We start from the raw sequence: 26,207 nt of genomic DNA on the forward strand, positions 1-26,207 counted from the left end.
ATTGACTTTTTACTACTTAAACATCTTCATTGCAATCTCTGCTTTTTAACTGTGACAACACAATGGAAGGCTGATAATAAAGTTCTTTCACTTTGTAAGTAAGTTTGTAAAGAGGGCAGAAAATGCTTCAGAAAGTGCTTTTGGGAACATAATCACCCTTGCAGGATCACAAAAATACATTTTTTAGTATCTTACCCAAGTGTGGAAATAAGGTAAACATTATTTTGTTACTCCCTGATTCTCACTACAAACTGTTTTTTAAAAACTAAACATTATATCTCAGACCATGTCTTAGTCCCAATGAGGACTCATTTCTCATTTTATTTTATTTTAAAATGTCTATCCAATAATTTTATATTTCCAATATTAACTTATTGAATGCACTGCCTGTCCTCTGACAAGATATTGCTATCTTGTATATTTTCATTGAAGAATCTTTCCTTCACAGGGTTACTGGTTGTCACTATGTCCTTAACAACGAATTTACAAAGCTGGACGATGTTTATCCCCAAGAACCACAGACTTTACACATTAATTTACTTCAGAAGTTCATTCTTCTGTATCTGGTTCTGTGAATTCAATGTCAGTGGTATATATTCAGTATTTTAAATTATGCTTATTATTTTTACTTTTGCTTGCAAGGAAAGCAGCTTTATGAGATCATTATTTATAGGATGATGGTCAGGGCTATCTCCTGGAAAGAAAAAAAAATTTAACCTTAGGTTATTTTACAAAAGACCACCCTTATTTCTTTATTAAGTAAGTGTTTACCCAAGGAAATAATTTGAAAATCCATATCCTGAGTCAGAAATTGATATACAGGGCAGAATTCAGTCTGGTATTGAAACTTCTAAAATTAGGTACCTATAAGTATGCAAAGTATTTAAGTTTCCATTAGTCAAAGGACATCTAGTCAGCACAATCTATAGAACCTAAAGGATGGTTTACCTTTATATGGTACCCAGTGACAGTGGCACTTGCGTCAAATTAAACTGAAAATGTAAAGGTCTAGTCAAAACAAAGGGAAAATTAGTTGTATAGGTTATAAAATGACATCTGGGTAACAGTTTGAGCTGGCAGCATCATGGAGAGGTTGTAAAAGAATATCTCTAAAATAGAATGCCCAGTATCTATAGAAACTCCATACAGAGCAGAATGTGCTAGCAAATGCCTTCTCACCTGACTACCAGTTCTCCCTGGTTCTTCCCTGCAAATATCTGAACAAGCAACTTCTGTGTTTTCCTGAGATTAAGATGATTTTTGTCTGGGATTTCAACTTGTATCAGCATTCTTAGGTAACTGTGCACCTACACACTAGTCTTTCATGGTTCCTTAAAATGACACACAAGCGATGTTGCTATTTTTGCAGGAAGGTGAGAATGAAGCCAGGAACATGTGGGTCCTTTCAAAAGTGCTAGACATTTTCTAGACTAAAGAAATAAGGATAATTCTAGAGACTAGATCACAGAGTTGTGGACCTAAGAGCACCTTGTTCTCTAATTTTGGCTGAAATGCTAACTTACTGTGATATTTAGACATCTGTATATTTCCTTGACTGTGATGAATTTTTTTCTATTTACTGGAAAAACCTGAGAGGAAAAGAAGATCGTGTCTGATCAGTTTTCTTGTGTAAATCAATTACAAAAATATGAGAACAGAATGGTCTGCTTCAGATGAAAAAACAAAAATATTCTCAGCAGTCAACTGTACAGGCAAAGTAGGTAAGGAAAGATAGATAGACGATAGATAGATAGATAGATAGATAGATAGATAGATAGATAGACAGATAGATAGATAGACAGATAAAAACAAATGGTTTTGGTAAATTTAGCATAGTTTTTCTCTGTGTTTACAATGAAGAATACGCAATTATAATTCATATTATGGTGTATGTTACCTTGTTTAAAATTCATACATATTATTCAATATAAATAACATTAAAAGCATGTAGAACCTGACATCAGATAAATATATATTGCAGTATACAGAACATGCTTTGCTGAGTAATACAATAAAGAGATGGATGCTTCATATTTTCAACTGTACGTCTTGAAGGGGTGGTGGTAAATATTTTTATGCGTTTTACTCCTGTGAGATTTTAATCTCTGTGTGTACATGAAATTATGAAGTATTTGTGTAAGCACACACACAATTTGTGTACCTAAAACATTGAATGCTTGATTGTCCACTTACAAGAAGGAGAAAGAAGGGGAAGAATGGGCTGAAGATGTGATGTGCATAGAAACGGACACTGTTGACTTTTTCCTGTACACATTATAACTTTTAGAGTATAAACTGTTTAAAAAGAGATTAGACTACTTCCTGAATGCTGCTGAGTCTTGCTCTCTTTTTAGAATTGCTGTACTAGCTTCATGACTCTATGTTGTCTATATGCAATCAGAAATTGTTCAAATGAAATAATTATATTTTGTTTAAAATATGTTTTGTTTGTGTTATTATCTGATACTTTATATATTTACATTTTAAGCTATTTTATATTATAATAAAGCAGTGGCTTATTTTTGTGAATAATCATTTAAAACTGAGTAGATATCAAAGCAAGTACACAGAGCCATTTAAAAGGACACTGCTCTATACTGCAGTTAAAATTGCAACAATGAAGTAGTACAAGTCTAAAGGATTTAGTTTTAAGTTTGGTCAAAATAATGTACTTTTTACAGGCTAGGCATACAAATATATCAGATTCATTATAAGGAGTAATATTATTTTTCTGGTTCTCTATTGCTCTTTATGTCAATATATGCAATCCCTTTATTTTTGACATTTATGTTGATGGAGTGACTCTTGGATTTGTGCCAATACCTGTGGCTTGATTCTGGTTCTGTGGTCCAAATCTGGCATGTTGTTTAAGCCTGGGCCTTCTATTGAACTACTGATAAACTTGACATCAGGATCATATTTATGTGAAGTTATGAACTAAAAGTAACACGATGGTATTTTAATGCACGCTTTCGATATATGTGAAGTTGTGTTGTGCTACTTCCATAGCTATGGGTAGATAGAACAGTGAAGACAACCACTAGAAATGGCATTATTTGGATAACATGTATCATCAAGAATCCTAACTATAGTCTGTGAAATTTAGAATTATATTACATACTCCATTACTTAGAATAATATCATGGATTGCAGAATGTTATCCCCAGCACATGCACTTGAATGCATATGTATATTATATTTAGTTAACTAGCTAGGCAAGAAATCTCTCTTACTCAATATTATCAGAGAAGATGATGACAACATTAAAAAGCCATCACAAATACACCACGCTTTCAGCTAAAAATCTATTTAGCCATAATCTAGCAGCTCTTGAACACAACAGGGGTTTTTTGTGAAATTGCTTTGCTTGGAGCTGTTCATTTAGCATATTACCTTCCATTTAAACTTGCTTAAATCCTGACATACATTTGTATTATTCTCATTAAGGTCTGGCCACCCTGCATAGCTTAAGCTTAATAAAAGATCTTCTATTCAAATTCAGTGGTAAATTGTACAAATGTTGCCCTTGCAATCTTTAAATCATTTAGAATTTTAAGTGATAAACTCAAAATCACTATTTTTAATATTTTTTCCCTGTTTCTGGGCATTTCAATTTCCATGGCTAATTCAATTCATATCAGGTACATTCCTTTAAGCAAATGTCATGTTTTATCAAATGCAACATTGGCCTCTAGTGTTTCTGTTTTAAAAGAATTCAATCAGCCCAGCGCATAGGAGAGAACGGTAAGTTGAGTTGTATTCTCATTAACCAGAACAAGGCTGAATTAAATACAGTAAAAGCACAGTATACGGTAAACCTCATATATAACCCCTACTTCACATATAACCCCTCATAAACTGGAAGAATAATGTAAGTTCATATATACACATTATGCCTTCTCTGTGCTGAAATGGAGTGCATGATGAACTAGTCTCATTTAATGATTTGATGTTCTCTTGATCTGTTTACCTGGTATACACTGAAGAACTGCATGTACAGGATAAGATTCTAAGTATCACAGAAAAAATATGGAATGGAAGTATGGATAACTAAGGGAGGATCAACAAAAAGATATCAATAAACTGGTATCTCTTAGGTTTTGCAATATGATGCAAGTGCATAGCTACTGTGCTGCAAATATTTCAATGTATTTTTCTTAATATTGGGATGCTTCAAAGAATGAAAACCTTAAATCCATCTTCTTTATCCACTCTGCACTGAATTGCTTGTCTAGATTTAAATTCTGAAAGCATGAGTCATGAAAATAACTCCATATTTTAATGACAATGTCCTCTGGAAATCAACTATACAGAAATATATTTTTGGGTTTTGTTTTGTTTTCTTTTCTTTTTCTCCCAAAGGGTTATTTTCCACCAAATAGGCCGTTTTCAAAATTTTAGATTGAATATTGACAGATTTTGCCACTGAGGACACAGACATTGATTGACGTCATGGATAGGCACCTGAAGGTCTTTGCTTCCCTCTAGTGACTGGTTCAGGAAGAGATTTAACTGAATCTGCTCATCTTGCTGAACTTTGGCACAGAGATTCAGCGAAAGATTAATTATGTGTAAAGACACCTGTGAGGTCAGTGAGACGCTGATACAGCATTACAGTGTGTATACTTGTGATAGCAATTGATAAAATATGGCAGATTTACACTGGACATGTGTTCAACTGTTTTTGACGGATTTTTACAGTTTCATTGGGCAGAGATACAATTTCAATGTTAACAATTCAAGAACAACTATTAGAATTGGAAGATGACCTCTAGCATGCATTGCAAAATGCTATTTCAAACATTTATTTAAGGTAATTTTGCTAAGAACCACTTCTTGTAGTAAGACAGACCAGAATTCAACAAATTACATGATGTTGGATTTATCAGAGAGAATACTTATTAATTCAGGACATTTAGATCCACACATTTTGAAGTAAAGACAAGCAAACCTATACTCTGCAAGTGTTAAAAATTATATTGTAGCATATTGCCCTTATCATTTTACTGAAAGTAGGTATATTTATACCAGTTGTTCTGTTTTTTTCTGTACTGACTGCAAATAAATTTAAAAGTAACAAACATCATGATTTACTTACAAGCATTTTATACACATGATCTGTACCCCTACTATCAAAGGAATAGGAGAGAACGGCAGAAGAATACTTCGCACAGCTCCTTGTCACATGGATAAGCAAATATTCCCTAGGTTATTCAATGTCTTTAGTGATGCAAGCAGATTTCATTTTGTTTAAGGATGGTATAATACAAGGACCTTTAGTGCTGTGGCACTACTTCTGTTGGATAAACAGAGCTAAATTCTCCAGAATGGGCAACAGTCATGAGATTATCCGAGTGAATCAGAAGAAAAAATAAAAATATCATTATAACACTCTTCAAACTTTAGAGATCTGCTTCGTGGCAGGGGAATGGTATTGGCTTTGAGAACAGCTAGAGAGCATCCTCAATTAGGACTCAGGAATTTGGAACTCTGCTTTGCTTCCATTATGCTCTAGTTTTCCCTATCTGTAAACCTGGAAGGATGATAGGAATGTCTGTGGTTAATTGCTTTTAAATCTACAGGTGTAACAAACTTTAAGAGGCATATCATAAAAATGAAAAAATGTTGCCAAACTTTTGCAGTTGCAATTATGCTATATTGTACTTTTGGAAGCTATATTTGATTTTGTAAACACTGTTTTCCTCTACAAGTCAGCCCAAGTCCACCACCATGCTGGATTTGCAGATCCCATCTGGTGCATTTCTTCTTGAGGTATTATTAGTGAAAGCAATGATCACATTATATTTGACTTAGTAACATACATGAATTTTTCAGGAAACGTAGCTACAAAACCACATTACAACCAATTTTTTTCTGTTGTGAAGTTTATTCAAATTGCTCAATTATCTTTTGTCCTCGTTATACACTAAAGATCTGTCAAAAGTCCAATTCATATCTTTAAATTTGATTATGAAGATACAATTGCTAGTTCCTTTTAGTCACATTTCAGAATTTTAATTGCCTGATATTACAAGAAACCACTATTTTTAGTTTGTGAAAATCTACATTTACAGAAGGGCAATAAATAGCAATTGAGTTCTCAATAAACCGAATTGATTAATCACCCAGTAAAAATTAAAAAGAAAGTGAATTTATTAGCAGGAATTAATCTGATTTCCTTTTTTTATTATAAATCTCAGCAGGCCATGTAAGCTCTGTTCATAGCTGTGTAGGTGTTAGTGAAGAGCAGTGTTATAAAAAAGTACTAAATTATAAATTCCTCCCATATATACTGATTCATTTTGTGTATGACTTGAGCAAATTTTGGTCTGACTGTTTCAATATAAAGATGCTCCATTTTATATTGTACAACATTTCACAACTAAGTTTTCTGCACTACAGTATAATCTTAGCAGTTTGTGAATTGAAAAAATTTTAAAATTAGGTCTTGCATGGCTTGAGCAGTGGTTTGCCACTTGATCTGATCTGATTTGAAACAGTCAAAGCCTTTTGGTTGTCTGCAAGGGAGTTTGGATCAGATTTTTCACTCCATACTGTTTTAATGAAAAAGAATATGTTTCAGTAGTCTTCTAATTCTTTACACAAGACCATCAGGAGCAAAAGATTATGTAGTGTGCGATCACACAGGTTCCACTATGGAAAGTTCTTCATAAAGGTAGGCATTCCAGGAGGCATTTATCTTCTGAATAAGTTCATTAATGAACATAAGCATAGAAGCTAATATGGAAAGAGAATTTTCTGCCTTGAAAAATGTGATAGAAGCAAAGTCTGACTGTAAAGCCGGACCAAAAAGTCTGACTAAAGTCAATGGAAGAAGCAAAGCTTTAGATGGAATATATTTCCAAACTATACTTACTCTCATTCAATTTCCTCCATATCTTTCTGGTGACAAAAATAACACAACTGTAAGGTAATATAAAGTAAGGAGAGGCTACTATTCATATTTCCATAAGCAAATTATTACTTAGGATATTCTAATTATTTTATGATTAGCTTGACACATTTTGACGAAAGTTATAAAGAGTCATCTTGAACATATTTTCAAAGGTTCTCAAGGCTAGGACAAACAAAAAAAATAACTCTAATGGTCCATCATGCTAATTTTAAAAGTCAAAGTGGAGAAGAGAGAGACACAGCAAGCAGATCAGTACTCCCTGTCAAAGCAAGCAAGCTTAAATCGTAAAGCCGAGTCGTATTCTGCCCTATAGACAGAAAAATCACCATTAACTGGTAGACTCTTCTTTATTTGCATTGAAGAAATTCCCTTATGGACTATTTCTCCAGAATTGTATCCAGGGACAATGGAAGAAAAATAATTAAAAGCTCTATGGGATAATTAAAATAAAAGTAATTGTAAACTTTTTTTAAGCTTCTTTTTAATGGAGGATGTATATAGGTATTCATAATTCCACATAACTTTAGGGTACCAAATCTAAACCACTACCAATGTAAATTTGTATAGCAGTGGGAGAAAAAAATAGAACAGACCTATCATTTGTCCTAAACTAAAACTGAGTCAGGTCAAAATTCCTGCAATATTAAAAATTCCAGCTAATTGCATTGTAGTTCTGCCAACCGTATAGTCAGCAGGCACAAACTACTATGAGCACACATATGGACGAATAAAATGCTGTCATACTGTTATCCTTCTGCAGCAACTGGCAGAAAAGACTCTCAGAATACTAAATCCCTTTCCTACCCAGTGCTGTGAGATGTCATGTTGCACTGCATACAGATGTGGAGCACACCAGCAACAACTGACTCTATCCTGTGGAGAACACCTGTGCCCACATTATGTCCAACACATTTCTAAAAGAACAAGCACCAGCTGCATTGTCAGGCCAAAGTTTCACGGATCCTAGAGATCCATAGTGCTGCTTTTTGGCTGAAGTAGAGTTCATTTTCTTCATAGTGGCTAGTATGGGGTTATGTTTTGTATTTGTGCGGAATGCAGGGTTGATAATATAGAGATGTTTTTGTTATTGCTGAGCAGTGCTTACACAGAGCACTGTGTAAGTCTTTTCTGCTTTTCATACTGCCACAGTGGCAAGGAAGTTGAGGGTGTATGGCAGACCAGGAGGAGACACAGCCAGGACAGGTCACCCAAACTGACCAAAGGGATATTCCATGCCATATGACATCATGCTCATATATAAAGTGGGGGAAGAAGGGGAAAGTGATGGATAAATCCAAGTGACCATTGTCCATGATACATTTGCTCTCCTGGAGATGTCTAAACATCTGCCTGCCCATGGGAAGCAGTGCATTAATTCCTTGTTTTGTTTTGCTTGCGTGCATGGCTTTTGATTTACATATTAAACTGCCTTTATCTCAACCCATACATTTTGTAGCTTTACCTTTCTGATATTCTTCCCAATCCTACTGGTGGGAGAGTGAGCTAGTGGCTGCATAGTGCCTGGTTGCTGGCTGGAGTTAAACCACAGCATCCAGACTGTCTGTTATGGCACCTATCACAGACATAAACATCAGAGATGGCAAAAAAGTTCAAGAGAACTGTCTGGACTGCCACAAAAAATGGCATTCTTTAAATGAAAATGTATACATGCATATAAGGATTCTTTGATCACTTGGGCTTACAGAGCCTTACCCAGACTTACATAAAACAAAACAGTGCTAGGAAAAAAAACCTGACAGTGATATGGTTAAGATTTAGGTTTTGTATGGTCACAAATACATAGAAACAGTGGTAAAATTAAATAGAGAGGTGCTGGGAATCAGCTTCCCAACCCATGAATATTTTCCTAAATAATATGGCAGAGTTCCAGCAGGACACATTGTGAGTAACACACTCCAGAGAAGCTGACAGCTCAGTGGGCATTGGCTGCTCCTGTAAGGCTGAAAAGTGTATTTCGAACTCAATTAACTTATATAAAGAAAAAATTGATGTGACAGTCCCTGAGGTCCCCAAGTAAATGCATCTAACTATTGGATCACTTGCTAGTTGAGACTGTCTTCTTTTACTTTCCAGAAAGGTAGGAGGGACAAAAGAAAAACTTTCAAGTTTTGTTTCATCTTAAAATCTTTAAAATCACTTCTGTGGGGTAGGAAAATCAGCCCTAGTACCTGATTAACTCCTTTTCTTTCTCTTTGTAGACTAAACCACTGGAATTAATGTATCACAAACAGTTCCTGACAGCAGGGATAGTTTGCTCAGACAAACTATCTGAGCAAAGCAAAAAAGACATAACTCTTTCTGGAGTTTTTAGTTGGTTGGTTTAAGGAACAAAATTGTTTCTCCTGGGAATGTTAATTACAAATATTCCATACATTTTCCCCGCACTAGAAGGAGAAGCATTCAGCATCCTAAGACTTTACTGAAGGCAACATTTAAATACATTTTCTGAAATGAATAGATGAAGATATCGCTCAGATTTCTGAGAGGGAAAAGTCACCTCTTACATACAACTCATGCTACCAGCTTTGTGTAGGAAAGCTGGAAGTATCAAAGGAAGCACAAGAATTCATAAAAAGCCTGGTTTCAATCAACACAGTCAGGTGTGCTCTATATTTTGGCATAATCAACTGAAATAAAATGCTGAATTATTGGATTGAGTTTAATACATGACATAATATCTTATTCTTTAGTTGCACTGTCTCAATATTGTACACATATTTGACTAGCTGCCTACAGAAAGGGCACAAGCCTGCCAGCTTGATGAATGAAAAAACTAAAACACAATCAGAGGGAAGAATCACCATATCTCATGGATGGAATAGATTAAAGCTGCTTTTGCCAAAGTTAGGGTGACCATGGCAGTAGGATAACCTTGATGATTTGATGTGATTTAAGAGCTCACAGATCCAGAACTTTCTTGAAGGATAGATGTCAGGGAACTGTAATCATTGTTTCATTTCCTGAAAAGCATGGCCAAAATCCAGATAGACAAAGCTTTCCTTGCTGCTGGAGAAGTATTAAACTGACAAGATGAGTATCATTTACCAAATATGAACTTGCAAGGCATGCAGATAAAGATGTAGAAGTGGGTAAAAAGATGGCAAAACCCATTAGAGGTTACTGCTGACTGTATGCTGATGATAAAAGCTAACACAGGATTCATCTGAAAACCACTTAATTTAGAAAACCTGACTCACAACAGACACTTGATTAGTTAAACACCTTCAACTAAAAGAGGGCTACTTTTTGTTGGGTTTATTCCCAAATACTTGCTAAATCTTGGTTATGCAAAAATTACTCCATTTGGAATGATATGAGTACATCACAGCTCTGTAGGATTTGCAATGAATTAGGCTATTAACCCATCAAATCCAGTTGCCTGCTGCTGAGGATGACTAATTCCTGAGGCTTAGAAAAAAGTGGGGAAAAAAAAAAGAAAACAAGCCACCAAGAATCCAATATAATAGTGGGCACCTAACTATTTCTTTTTTAAGATTGTTAAATAATAGGAACTGAGTCATCATTATAGAGCTTTCATAATTTAAAACTCAGTGTCAGAATACAAATTCTGAAATATTCCTGACTAAATACAAATACAAATAAAATGGTCCAAACCAAAAGGAAACAGCATTACAAAAATAAAGTTTTGAATAAGCTTATGCTCCCACAGCCAACACTATAGATGTTTTTTTCCAAAGGGATGGAGGAAAAAAGTAGAAGTTTGCTCTTGCCATTGCATACTCAGGTAAGAGAGAGTGTCACATTCTCATACAATAGCACACATACACGTGTCAAACACAGTGGTGTCCATGCAGATCTTACAGATGCATCACATCTTATTGAGAATATTTGAGGGCTTATATCACTTTTAAAAATGGATACATCTTCAAGAATACCTCCAATCTTAAATTATTTTACCACCTTCAATGGCTACACTAATATGCCTAGAAAATATATCCTTCAGCACAAAGGATATATTTGTTTCTCCCTCAAAACCTCAGGCTATTTTACGTAAGTTTTACATCAATTTTAGATGTTTCAAAAGTTTGCTTTTCCATTCAGATTCCAAGCATATTGAAAACAGTACTTATAGGTACCACTGAACTTCTCTATAAGCAATACTAAGACAAATACCTGCAAAACAAGTGGTGAGGACAAAATATATTTGTTTGCAATTACTTCACACATTCGTCCCAAATACCTGCATGAAATCTTTTAATCATGTTCTTAAATCCACAGCATGGTTTTTTTTAGTAGTCTAATTTCATGTACATGTGCCCCTGATACTGTGGACTTGAACAGTGATATCAGAGTCTGTGCTCTAAATACACAGTGCTTAAAGCAACGCATACTGAAAACCACTCCTGTGTAAGCAAAACTTTGTAAAGAGGAAACAAATAACTCGTTCAAAATCTTTTGCATTCCATGTGCTCATAATAATGCATAATATCAAGTCTTTCATGTACTTAATCCCACAGATTTCATAGAAATTGCATACTATGGTGTTGCTGGCAAATAATGGCATTATGATTCTTTTGCAGAGGCACAGACCATGGTATTACTTGTATTTGGAATGATTTCTAGTATCATGTCCAAAGTTTCTCATTTCTGTACTATAATATTGTTTCTCAGCCACCCGTGTACTGATGTAAACCCAAGCTCAAGGATGAAAGTACACACAAAATCACAGTCATATAATTTCTAACACCGCAGATGAGTCTGTATAATAAGACATATAAAATATACCTGGATAAGAAGCACAACATCAACTTTAAAATAATATGACAACCATATAGGGATACTTCTTGAAACACTTAATCTGCATGTATGCAAAATTCACCTTGACTTTAATGGGAGATTTACTGTGAAAGATTAATTCAGCAAATTACAACTGCATAAACTTGGGATTCTTTTTTAACCACACTGATTTTACTGCTTTACTTTCATACATTAACATTTTCTTTTTTGCTATAGAAGGGACACACACTAAAAAAAACAGAAGAAGACTGATAGTAAGCTTTCACTGCTTAGTATACAGCTATTATTTTAATAAACTAAAATGAAAATTTCAATCAACTAAAATGAAGATTGCTGTGGGGATCACACTTAAAAATTATATTTTTCCCTGCAGTAACAGAAATGGGAGCCTTCCTCAGTTATTTGTCTCATCGTTTACCCACTTGCTTGTTGCCCAGCAACTACCATCAAGGAACTACAGTTCTTAGACATCCTCATTTTAATCTTGAGAGAGGAGATTAAAATTACTATGTGAGTAATCTCTTCCTGGTGAGATATTGTATTATTTCAATTTACATAGCGGCAGAAAGGAAGCCAAGTGACTGGAGAATCCAGTACTTTCACTCGGTCAAAGGTTTCTTTTCTCTGCCCTCATACCACCCATTTACTGACCAACTACTTAAATATCATTAGGTACTTTGTAATATTTGAGCCATAGCAATAGAAGCAAACATCTGTCACTTACATTCTTGAATCATCCCAGAGCACACAGTAGGGATTCAATGTGCCCTAAAAGAAAACAAACAAACCTATTAGTTACTGGTATACAAAAAATCTGTGTCGTGCTGTATCTAAAAATTTATTTGAGTCTCCTCCTACAAGATTATCCTTATACTCTGATGAATTGATACCACTGAAGTGGCAAAAGCTTAAGCTTAATTCTTATAGAGTATTTTAAAGCACTTGAACCTAAGAGCAGACTACTTGTGTGTTCTCTGCTTAGACAAGGTAAGCATAAAGTTGTCTATTTGGCATACCCCGGTAGAAGTGAAATATGAGATAAAAGTTAATCTGTTAAGAGACTTGACTGAACATTTCTGGTGTGTTTAGAAGCAGAACTTTAGACACCTTAGGAACTTGGATGTCAAAACCAGTCATGCCTTTAAAAATTTTATGCGTATGTTGGGTAAAATGTTTGGAGGCCAAGTTTTCAGATGACCCCACATTCAATATTAAAAGGATTTGTCAATTGTGTCCTAAATCAGTGGAGCTTTTTGCTCAAAATATATATATTATCTCTGATGTGGTTGAGCTTTACAATCTCAGCTCCAATCTCTTCAAAAACAATGGAAAATTTCTTATTTGATTTAGAACAGGACGAGAACCTATGTTTATTACATATCATTGAACTATGGGGAATGTTTCAGGAAATTGAAAAGTATTATTACTCATGTTTATTTTGCTGCCTAGGAAGAGTTGAGACAAAATTAAAATTCACTCAGATTGACTTAGAGGCACTTAAAACTGCAAAACCATAGTCCTGTTCATCATAAGCTCTGGGTATTCCCAGAAATCAGAACTATATAAACAAATTATATAAAGTACAGAATAAAAATATATTTTCTAAAAAAATTGAAAAGTGGTTTGAAGAAACAAATACTATTTTTGTATATCGATGTTAGTGAACAGTGTAGATGCAATAGATATAAAAGTAGTTTCATATAAACAAAGCACACCTTAATATTTCATTCTCAAAAGTGTTTTATTTTTAGAAAAAAAACATGGCAACCTGTGAAGTAAAAATCTATTAAATTTTTAAATCATTCCATCCACCTCTTTGTCAAAGATAAAAAAGGTCCTTCTGGAGATGCTTGTGAGAGAGGCATTTAGGGAAACTTTGAATCTCTGGTTCAGTATTTTGCTGACTGCATTGAATTTCATGAGTAGAGTATAAATATTTGAAACCAACATATACTTATGGCACTTTATATTTACATAGAACTATACAAACATAAATAAAGAATGCTCCATTCCCTGAAGTATTTATAAGATAAAGAAGAGGAAGGGGAAGAGGGCACAGAACAAAGCACTGGATAACAGGCCAGTTGAGATTCAGAGACCAGGTCCTGCATCATTAGGCAAGAGCTTTCAGATAGATAGATGGAAAAGGATATAGAAAGGTAAGAATTAGGGAAAACAGAATGTCGATGCAGAATTAACTTTTCTTTAAAATGTAATTTTATAAAGAGTATTAATTTGTATCCTAAGTCTGGGTGAAGAAGTTCTATTTGCAATCTGATATAGCTATATGCATATTAAAAAAGTACTCCTATAGCTGCATCATAATAAGGCTTTGCATCTCTCAGATCTAAGACCTCTCTCCTAGCAGTGGACATCATACAGTTTATGCTTGGTATTCCCACAGTTCAAGGAGAATGAATTCAAAAACATTTTCAGAAAAAATGTCCATTATAAAGAAATCTACAAAATAGAGGGAAACAAAGGCCTTTGCAGAAAACTGAAACACGATAGAACTGCTGTCAGATCACACACTTCAATCTCTTTGAAATGTATTCAAATTAAAAAAACAAAACAGTATGTTTGGCCATTGCAGTCACTAATGAGAGATTAAGCAGAAACATGGAAAGTGGGATAAATATTACTTCCATTCCTTAAGAAGGGTATGAAGGTTTGCTCCATCAGGACTGGTAGCTTGCCAGGGTACAGCAGCCTTTCAGAACTTCTTCCTCTTTTGATATCCTGATCGAACACCCTTCAAGTACTGCGAGGACCACAAGAAGCCTGTCTCTGTGTATGCTTCTTTGCTCTTAATCTGTTGCTCCCTTTTTCACAGTACTTCTGGGTCTGGCCTCTTGGCGATCCCTCCTCACACGGCTGCTGTTGAGCTGCCTCCAACAGCCACCACCCTTTGTGGGGGCAGTGCTCTTACCAGTTAATTACTCAGCTGCAGTGAAGGAAGCAGCTATTGCGTCCATTAACATTTATGACTACTGTAGTATTGATTTATACATTACAGTACATTACTTGGATATCTCATTACTTGGACATATGTGTGTGTGCCTACTTGTACGTATCTCTGCCTAGCAGATAAAATTGAATTTTCCAGATGTGATTGGCAACTTGGACAGCTACCCAGCACAGTGCCAACTGTGTTTTGTAGCCAGGGTTTTCAGTCTCATTGAAAGCTTGATGTTCTATGCTACTGCTGGCTCATTACTTTAGTATCCCTGGAGTAAACTTCTGTACTGTCAGAAGGTGAGAGTTCATATTCTCTACGGAGCAAATAGGATTTTGTTTGAGTTGTGCATTTTTTTAAAGATTGCTTTGGTGTCTCTTTAACCAAACTACTGGAAAATTGTGGTCACAGTCATCTACATGTTCATAGTGCACAAGACAAAATATCATGTGCTCTAAGTTATGCATTGCAACCCACATTCCACTCTGGTCAACTCTCTATTGTATTTGAATTTATCTACAATCTTCAAACAATACATGTAATTGTGATTTGCACTTCCTCCAAAAAATCATCCTCCAGTTTTATTAATAAACTGGTTAGTTTTGATATGAAATGAAGAAATCATTAAAGATCTTGAATAAATTAATATTTAAAGGCTAATTTTACTTAGTCATATTAACTCTTTTTATCTCTTTTAAGTCTTTTCATACTCTCTTATCTACTTAATTTAGTCAATGGATAAGGAGGTAAAAAACCAAATGTGTGAATATCGTCCTATATATTAGTAGGCATGGTCTAGAAAATGCTTATAAAATTAGTCATTAAATCAATTTGCAAACAAACTGTTCTGAATAATAAGTAAAATTTCAAGAACAAAGTTTTGAAAGGAACAAATATAACAAGGAGATCTTCAAAAAAATCAGATGAAAGAGAATGTATTTTATTTTCTGTTTAATAATTAATCTATTTAACTGACATAAGGGTTAATCTGTGAGCCATTATTATGTAATGTTCAAACACTAAAGATATATTAACAGTAGTTTTATCTTTCTGTATGCAACATAAAGCTTTTTCTATGGTAATATATTATAATTGAAATGTCATTATGAAGACTAGGACTTGAACAAAAATCACCAAATGTTTAAAGATATTAAAACTGTAAAACTGATCCGTATTCATAGATTTTCTAGAGCAATATATTATTGTATCTGCCAGTCCAACTCATATATGCAGGTGGATTAGGAGTCTATATAAATATAGTATGTAGGTAAAATTAATTTAAGGGATGAAAACTTTATACAAGCTCTTGATGCTTCTCTGGATTATATTATAGGACAAAAAGTGAGCCAAAAAGAAAAAAAAAGAGTCTGATATGTATTGGCAAGGTTACTGTCATTTTGCTTTGTCAAGACACGAGCTAATACAATATTAATTAATATTCAGCTACTGAAAGGTTGCCAAAGCTAGGTGACAGTTGGTGTCTCTAATCTGAACTTTTGTAACAATGAAGTTTCATTTGCAAGATTTTCAAACTTGGCAAAAACTTGCTCTGTAAATTAACCAAAGGGATGGATTAAAAAAAAAAAATTCCTCTCTACGAATTTTCTAGAATTTCATCTTCTGGGGACAGCAGTTCAGCCTTTTCTTAGTCTAGCCTTGCCCATGTTGTGCTTCTATTAATAGGTTGTGTTTGGCCTAAAAATATTTTCAATGCTGATACATTGTTTATTGGTATTATTTTCTTTTATAATTGTTTAATTTCTTTTCTAGCATAAGTGAGCAAATTAATGAGAACTTTTTTTCTTACCTGCTACCCTACACTTTTGTAAATAGTAATTGCAATTTCGAAATATAAATATCATAGTTTGCGATTCATTTAAGTAGCCCACCAATCACTGTTGAAATAATAGATCATACAATCTAGCAACGAAAATTACCATAAATTCTTCCTAATAATGATCTTAGTAAGATCAAAACGAGTATTTTATTTCAAAAGTGATGGGTTTTTGACTTGATATACAGGATTAATTTGTGGTTTACTCCAGCAAATATTTTTTTCATTTTTAGCAAAATATCTGACAGGAAGGAAAGTTATGTTAATGACCGATATTTTCTCTTAATATATATGATATAACTTAGGTTGGAAACAAAATGAAATGAAACAGCAAATGAAATCTACCCACCATAAAGCATGTTAAACAGAGACCCACAAACCCCCAAATCTCCACAATTCTTTGTCAATAAACTTCTGATCTTATTGAAAGGTAAGGAGTCAGGTCAGTTTATATTCCTCTCTTCCTTTTTTCTGCCTAAGTTTTGCTGAGATGTTCTTTGCATTAGCACTTTTCTGGGAACAGAATGGCAGGTCATAATAACCATTGAGGGCAAAATAGTTTCTTCTAACCTTGAGTAAAATGTTAATTAAAGGTCTAGAGTTCAAAAAGTTTGCTTCATACTTTTGCCCAGAGTCACTAATCCAATTTTGCTACTGACTGAAATATTTGGAAATTCTCCAGTTGAATTGCATCTATATGACCACTTCAATAACTGTTTATAACTAAAAACCCCAGAGCTTTAAAGATTTTTGCATAACAATAGTATTTTCAAAAGCGTTAGTAACTGTTTTTTCTAATTGACCCTTTATGGTTTTATTCAAAGTAAAGTCTAGCTCTTAATAACATAAACAGACAGAGTTCATATGCTGTGCCTTCACATAAATTACTTTTATGCTTGTTATTTAACATTATTTTCCTAATACTGTACATCCCTGTGACTGTTGGAGATTACTAACAGCAGAAGAAAAACTCTTCATATTTTTCATATATTTGGAAATAAAGTTCCTTTTTTTTTCAGATCTAAAACATTTTTAATGTGAGATTAAAGCCTCAAAAGTTTTAACGATTGCACAAAAAATCTCAAATATTTATAAGAACTGTAAGTTAAATTGGGACCAGAGCATTTTTTTCAAAGTCTGCTAAAATAAGTAAAACCTGGTTTTTTAGTACGAAATAATGAAAGCAAAGAAGAAAAGACCTGAAGAACTATGTAGCTCTATGACCTATGCAGGTAGCAAAAAATTAAGCATTCGGCACAGTACTACATTTCCAATTGTAACCATCAAAGCATTTAATGGAAACTTTTCAGTAGAAATTGCTGTTTAAATGAAAACTTCAAAAAACACAAAACAACAATTAATTTTGTTTTGCATACACACATTCATGAAACAAGTACACACTACCCTCAAAGACTGTTAGACTGTTCCCGAGGTTAAATTTCAGAAGTTAAACTAGGTTTTATTAACTGTTTTTTAAAACAATGTCTCTTTTTTCTCTCATATGATCTGACATATACTCTCGTAAGAGCATATCAACTATCCTTGTACTTACATTAGACAGATGGGCCAGTTCTATCTCCAGGAAAGAATCCGTAGTTTTGGGCTCAGGTCGTATAGTAACAACAATGATTTTTGAATTAACAACTGTAAAATTCCTGTTAAAAAAAAAAAGTAAAAATAGAAGATTTAACTTCATATGAGGTTAAATGAGGTTATATCCCATGGGGTATTGTCAGTGACTTTAGTTGACAAATATTCAGTGAGAAACCAGATTTGTTTGGAAGTAGTGAAAACACTCACTTCCAACTGTACCCAATATATCCAAGACTAAAGAGCACCAAGGATAAGGAAGTGTAATTCCTTAAAATACAAGTTATTAATTAGAAGAATGTATTGATTACACAAGCACTCTGTCCATGTTTGAGTGCATCTCATTTGCTTTTCTCAGTATAGGCCCACTAGATATGTTTTATAAGAGACAGTAATTTTTCTTCCAAAGTGATGTGTTGGACTTTTTTTCTCATTGTTAATTGCAAAATTGTGAAGATGGATGAGTGCAATGGGAGATTGTACAGTTGATTCTGTGCTCATGAAAAAAACCTATCTGTTTCCAGTTTTTAAAAAAACAATGTATTTGGTATATGAGTGGGCAACTTCATCCTCTAAATACTTATTAAAATTTAAACCAAGTGCTCTGACTTAAATTCTGCCAAACCACATTATTTTTATCTCATATGTGAGATTAGATTTGATCCTATGTTATTGTACCAGGTTATGCAAAATAATGATTTTCTGTGAATTTTTCTAACACATCATCAATTTTTCTTTTATGTAAAATGTGGATCACTATGTATCATAGCAACCTTTCCAGGACAGACCTAGTAATGCCAAGGTTATGCTACTACAGGCATAAAGACATGTTGACGAGATGTTCATGCCTGAGATCGTTGCTTCTTATGACCCTAGAACAACCATCAGTTACCAGCCTTACTGTTTCTGATGATTATTATGGTAATTTCTTTGCATGTAATGCAGCTTTCAACACCTCACAGAAAGACAAATTCAGTCATATTTAGGTAGATATTATCAAAGAAGAAACTAGGCAGTTTAGATGTAATTATAATAGACAGTATAAATATTGTTTTGTTATTATTGTCGTTGTTATTGCATTTCTTATTTTCTTTAGGGAGTTTGTATTTAGGAGAGGATTCCATTCTCCTGAATCATTGAAACAGGAATTGCCATGGCTACAGTAATAGAAACTTAGCTCAGCAGGCACTTCATTCAGCACAAGGAATGAAATTATTCTTCTGGGGCAAGGTATGAGTTCTAGTCCAATTTTACTCAGCCAAATCACATAATGGAAATATAATAGAAGTGGCTTTCTATTTTACTTAATTCCTATTTCTTCTCTTTAGTGGTACTCTAAAATCTCACACATTGTTGAGGAAAACATCTCTATCAGACTAACATTTAATGCTTGGTAATATTTCAGTACATTCTGTAGAATGACAGTAGTTGAATATCTATAATTCTTCACAAGCAAGGTATAATTAAAAAAAAAAACAACAAACAAACGAACAAAATTCCAAATAATGAAAAAACTGGTTTCTCTAACAGATCATGACAAGTGGAAATAGAGCTTACTAGCTATTAAGAGACTATGTCCATTTTGGAAATTCACACAAAGTAGTGTAAATATTGATACTTCAGTACTCTTTTACAGTCAGTTGTTGTGCGTCAATAAACTTTTCCTTGCTGTATCTCGTTTTGGTGCTGTTCTGATGGTTCTAGCACGAGATCTGAAAGAGCACCTAAGTGCCTAGTTTATAACTTCAGTACATTTATTTTACCTCAGTTTCATGAAAACTCTACCAAACCACTTACATTCTCAAGAGCCCCTATCAGACTCTTTCACCAGAAAATAAATATAACTGGCTATACTGCTGTGAAATGAAAACTGCATCCCTCATTGCTGTCCTGTCTGGGCTGAGTGCCTAGTCGCATATTTCATATTTAACAGTTTGGACAGTCTCTGAAAGAATACAATCTGGCAAGTATATTCTAAACTCACACAACATGTTAAGATGCCTCTGAACTACAGCTCAAAGCTTCGTAATCATGATAACTTCCCTCAAAACCACCAGTGTGGTGCCATTGCTACCTTTGTTTAAGATATTTTTTTGAAACGACAGCCTAGTTCTGAGAACACTTATCCAAGAATTTAAGTAATCAGCTTTTACAAAATGTCCTGGAAGGTAAAATATGTGGGTTTCAGTCCCTGTCATGTTGGGAATGACATAAAATGGGAATGACCCATGTCACACTTCTTGGGCAAGTGCATTATCTTACAGATTTCTTATGGTGGAGAGTGACTTCACTATTAGCTCCTTCTATTCTATCAAAAATAATCTAAAATTCACCTTAATGAGAAATGAAGTTTTACAGGATGGTGCTCTGCTGACTGTCCAGAAAGATGCTCATAAAGGTTAAGTTTAAAAATCAATTATTCAAAAAAATTTATTAAATTCCTTGGGACTATGGCTGAATAAATCCTTGAAGATTTAAGACAGCAAAGTTTGATTGAGTAAAATGCTTCCAGAGCTGCTGTCCTAGAGTTTCTTTTCTGATCTGCAATATTAATAAAATAGAGTTATATTATTAAACTGTTTTCCTACCTGGGCATAAATTTTGAGGGTGTTTTTTATATAAGGGAATTCAGATTTTCTTTTCTTTTTAGAATGACTCTATGTTGCTAAAGAAAAATGAACTCATGAATAAGGCATGTTGCTATCTCAAGACAGCATGATCGAAATTACAAATCAATGTATACAAGTTTACAGAAAAATTACAAATACTTAAAGGTATAATGTGACACATTAAATACCTGTCTGAGGTACTCCATCCTTAGTCTAACAAACCTGACCTGAGGAAATTAAAGAGCTTTTTTGGTTGTACAGCACCTGAAGGAGAGGGTTAGGAATGCTGTTTCAAATGGGGAAACACAACATTTCAGTGCAGGAAATTTTAGCAGGAAAAGTATGGTGGCTGTTTAAGGAACAGAAAGAAAAAACTTGATACAGCAAAATCATTGATTCTTTATTTGTTCTTATTTGTTCAGGGAAAAGGTAAAAACTATCATACAGTATGGCAATATGCAATGTATTTCTTCAGAGTGCCCAGGAGATGAATTATATATAATATCTTTTAGATGAGTATTATACTGAGAATCAATTTTCTGTGAACCTAACAATAACATAAATATGCTCAGGGGTGCGAGAGCTGTGGAAATAATATTCAGGCTACAGTTCTGAAAATATTCAATATCTGCTATAAACAAGTCCATAAGATATTACAAGAACAGTGCAATGCAGCAAAGTATATTAGGAAATAGAATCAGCTAAAGTATATTTACTTGTGCATGGGAAAAAGTAATTATTCTATTCTTATGAGGATGAATAAACTCATTTTATCTTTGTTTCCCTAAACTTTTGCTTAAAGACTCCTGGCAAAATTCTCAGAATAATATACATGTACCAGTAGGATTAAACACATTGCCCAAAAAAATTGCATATTAATGCAATTCCAAGTTCTCATCTCGCACTGTGTTTACAAGACTTACTTTTAATAGACTCTATGCCAAAAAAAAATCAAGCCCATATGGTAAAATGTGGCTAATTTTGGAGTTTATGTAATATATTTTATAGGCTGTCCAAGATAACAAAAACCTCATTTTACTCACAGAACACCTGTGATGTGCCAGACGGGGATTCTGTGGTCAGGTGCTTTGGAAAATTTTCCCTAAAGATATACGGAGATACTTTGTATTTGTTTGTTTGCTTATTTTTTAAAAAATAAGTTCATTGTGATGATGCAGGAGTTTGCATACCTTTTAGTGCTAAGATTAAGGAATGTATTGGAATGCCTGTCACCTTTGTTCGTCTAGAAATTGCAATCAAATATTTTCTTTACTCCCACCTTAACTTCTGTAAAGCCAGGAACTGAAATCACAGGGGAACTGGCAAATCTTTCCAGATATTTAACTGCAGTCAGTAGAAATCACCTCTATTATCAGGTTGTCAAGGTATAAATGATGTGGCCTTTGAAATCAAACACAAGCCCATTTTACTTATTTTAGCTTGGTTTAATTTTTGTTCATCTTCATTCCCACCACTGACATATATAACAACTGGTATTTTCTTTAGAAAAGGATCCCATAGGATGCTTATCCAGAATGTTGTTTTTAATTCCTATGTTGTACATGGCTAAGAGAATTTTAGATATCATATAAAAAATAGATGATGTTACATTTCTTCACATTTTACAGTGTTTGCTCCATAGACAATGCTAATGCAGTGATCCTTAACCATTTCACTATGTTCTGCACTACTCTGGTTATTACAATAATGTTTATCACAGTTAAGCAGGATTAGTAGAAATAGTAATTAATATAAACACAGGTGAGATGATAGTTTTTCATTGCAAAATGCAAGCAAACAAAAATAAACCTTTTTCAAATGCAGTGGGATGTACAGAAACCTTCATTCATGTACTCGAACAAGTATAAAATGATAAAACAACATAATAAAGATCCCTTTAAAATCTTCATGTCAGTTCTAATTTTCACAAAGAATATAACAACTCAACAAATTCAGCACTAATTACAGTTGCAGATTTTTTCAAATTTCAAATTAGCGAATCACAGAATCATTTAGGTTGGAAAAGACCTCCAAGATGAACGAGTCCAACCTTTGACTGATCACCACCTTCTCAACTAGACCATAGCACTTAATGCCACATTCAGTCCTTTCTTGAACACCTCCAGGAGTAGTGACTCCATCACCTCCATTGGCATCCCGTTCCAATGCTTAACCACCCTTTCAGTGAAGAAATTCTCCCTCATGTCCATCCTGAACTTCCTCTGGTGTAGCTTGAGGATGTTTCTTCTTGTCCTGTCACCAGTTGCCTGGGAGAAGAGGCTGACCTCCACCTTGTTACAGCCTCCCTTCAGATAGCTGTAGAGAGTGATAAGGTCTCCCTTGAGCCTCCTGTGCTCCAGGCTAAACAATCCCAGCTCCTTCAGCTCCTCCTCATAGACTTATTCTCTAGATCCTTAACTAGGTTAGTTGCCCTTCTCTGGACGCGCTCCAGCATCTCAGTATCTTTCTTGAATTGAGGGGCTCAGAACTGGACATAAGACTTGAGGTGTGATCTCACCAGTGCCGAGTACAGGGAGACAATCACTGCCCTAATCCTGCTGGCCACACTATTTCTGATACAAGCCAGGATGCCATTGGCCTTCCTGGCCACCTGAACACACTGCTGGCTCGTGTTCAGCCAGCTGTTGACCAATATCACAGGTCCTTTTCCCCAAGCAGCTTCCCAGCCACTCTGCCCCGAATCTGTAGTGTTCCATGGGGCTTTTGTGACCCAAGGGCAGCACTCGGCACTTTGCCTTACTGAATCTCATACCATTGGCCCATCAGTCCAGTCTGTTTAGATCCCTCGGCAGAGCCTTCCTATCCTCCAGCTGATCAACACTCCCTTTCAACTTAGTATCGTCCAAGAACACACTGAGGGTACCCTAAATCCCCTCAACCAGATCATCAATAAAGATATTAAATAGGACTGGCCCCAATACTGAGCCTTGGAGAACTCCACTAGTGACTGTTTACCAACTGGATGTAGCACCATTCACTGGAGAATGCCACGGCAGACGGTATCAAAGACTTTGCTAAGATTCCACCTGAATGAACATTAAAGCAGCTGAATGTGTCAAAATACATTCAATAGCATTTAGTATCTTTGTTGATGATACCAACAAAGGGATTGGGTGCACCTTCAGGAAGTTTGCAGATGATACCAACCTGTGTGGTGTGATCGACATGCTGGAGGGAAGGGATACCATCCAGAGGGACCTTGAAAAACTCAGGAGGTGGAAACCTCATGAAGTTAAACAAGGCCAAGTGAAAGGTCTTGCATTTGGGTTGAAGCAATCCCTGGTATCAATACAGAGTAGTGGATAGAGAGATTGAGAGCAGTCCTGTTGTGAAGTACTGGGGGACACTGATGGATGAAAATTGGAACATGAGCTGGCAATGTGCGCCTGCAGCTCAGAAAGTCAGTTGTATCCTGGGCTGCATCAAAAGTATTGCCAGCAAGTTGAAGGAGGTGATTCTGCCCCTCTCCTCTGCTCTCGTGAGACCCCGCTTGGAATACTGCATGCAGCTCTGGGATTCCCAGCACAAAAAAGGCATGAAACTTAGATTAGGTCCAGGGGAGGGCCATGAAAATGATCAGTGGGATGGAACATCTCTCTTATGAAGAAAGATTCAGAACGTTGAGTTTGTTCATTCTGGAGAAGAGAAGGCTCCATGAAGACATTATTGCAGGCTTTCAATACTTAGAAGGGGCCTATGATTGAGACTTTTACCATGGTCTGTAGTGATAAGGCAAGGCCCAATGGTTTTAAGTTGAAAGAGGACAGATTTAGATTAGACATAAGGAAGACATTTTTTCTAAGGGTGTTGAGACAATGGAACAGGTTGCTCAGAGAAGCTGTGGATGTCCTATCATTACAACTGTTCAGGGTCAGGCTGGATAGGGCTCTGAGGAACTGGTCTAGTGGAAGGGAGTCAGAATTACATGATCTTTGAAGGTCCCTTCCAGTGCAAACTGTTCAATGATTCTATAATTCTATGAAAACAGTTTGAAACTGTGACACCTTTTAGGTACTATTTTAAGGGCATGAGATCATATTTTGAATATGACTGTCATGGTAAAAGAAATCCAACATGAAACACTTCCTGGTGAGGTAAGAGATGTAAGCTTAAAAGTTTTGGTATAAGTTCATTATAAGAAATATATTTCATTAAAGAAGTGCAAGGTGCTATATTCCAAACAAACAAGAGACTAGAGGTACCTGGCAATATGTGTTATATTTTTATATCATGGATTAATAATGACTTTTATTCCTTGTTCACATACATAAGAGAAAGTAATAGTGCTTGTTTCCTTTTCTTGGGCAGCTGAGAATTAGATTCAAATAATACTGAATATATTCAGAGGCAAAGTGGGATACCTTCATATTTGAATTTCTAAATAATTCATTTATGTATAGATATACATAGATTATTAGACCATTTTGCTTTAGAAACTCACAAAACCTATCTGAACTGTACAGAGAAATGGTTACTTTGCAGTGTAAATCAGTAGCCAGCTGAAAGCAAAACAGACAAAAGCAAAAAATTTGGGAAGCAAAATGCACTTTTTCATACTCCATAGTTTTTAAGTTGCTATACTTTTACGTTCCTATTCTGCCCTTATTGCTGCTACTTGAGATGCTATTGTTTCTAGAGAAAATCTAATAAGGCCTGTAAATCTCACTTTTCTAATGGATGAAATAACAGCCTTGAAAGACTTCTCACATACAGCATTCAAGATTTACTTTTTTTTTCTGTAAGCTAAAACTATTGACCTGTAAGAGCTGAAAAAGCATGATCATAGACTGCAGTTTACAATATAAAGGTCTAAAGTATGCTTCCCAGGACTGGAAGATTTTTTTCTAAGGTCTACCAAAAAGAACTGACTGACAATAGTGAGTTGTCACTGGTTCTTTGAGTATGGGAGAAAAAAAAATCACTTACAAACATCTCTTCCTTCCTAGCTAATTCAGGAACTGGTACAACAAATGGGAAGTGCTTAGCGACATTTCAGAAGTGGATGAGCTGTCATTTATACCATGCCTTAAGCACAAATGGCTCTTGCCAGCACTTCCCAGGCTTCCAGGTGTCTTGTCAGGACACCACTGTTCAAATTGTGGCCTGCCTGAGAGGGGTTTCTGTCCCTGATGTTACAGCTGCTCATTGCACAGAACATTGCAACTTTACTGGGAATTGTTTTTTTAATTTTATTAGGAATGACCCTTTTTTGTTTTCAGATAGTTTTTGGCAAAAGCCTGTTACTTTTCCATCCTTTGTTTCAAATCCCGAAGCTTTGGTTAAACGGAGCAGCAAAAAGTATTATGGTGGCTTCCATATTACTATTCTTTTTAATGATTGTGAATTCATTAGCAACTGTTGTGACACAGTCTTTTCTTTTCCTGTAAAAGGGCATTAGTAGACCATTAGTGCACAGGATCATATAAAATAAGGTAGTATTAATGGACCATGAAATGATCTTAAGTGGTAATCAGAAAAGAGGGAGTGAAATGCTTATTTCCA

The 26,207-nt window shown here is 34.9% G+C and overlaps 1 protein-coding gene across 10 annotated transcripts in view; it reads right to left on the bottom strand.

Moving 5' to 3' along the window:
* Nucleotides 1–26,207, bottom strand: part of ADGRB3 (adhesion G protein-coupled receptor B3) — a 463,218-nt gene that overhangs the window by 172,575 nt on the left and 264,436 nt on the right. For all 10 annotated transcript variants that reach the window (XM_027713236.2, XM_027713240.2, XM_027713243.2 and 7 more), the window contains 2 exons: nt 18,038–18,140; nt 12,420–12,463 (listed from right to left, as the gene is read on the bottom strand). In XM_027713236.2, the coding sequence (XP_027569037.2) occupies nt 12,420–12,463; nt 18,038–18,140 (147 nt within the window). The remainder of the gene's footprint in view (nt 1–12,419; nt 12,464–18,037; nt 18,141–26,207) is intronic.

The sequence above is a fragment of the Pipra filicauda genome, unplaced genomic scaffold (genome assembly GCF_003945595.2).
Source record: "Pipra filicauda isolate LSUMZ 115617 unplaced genomic scaffold, ASM394559v2 scaffold123_size2130275_pilon, whole genome shotgun sequence".
NCBI lineage: Eukaryota > Metazoa > Chordata > Aves > Passeriformes > Pipridae > Pipra > Pipra filicauda.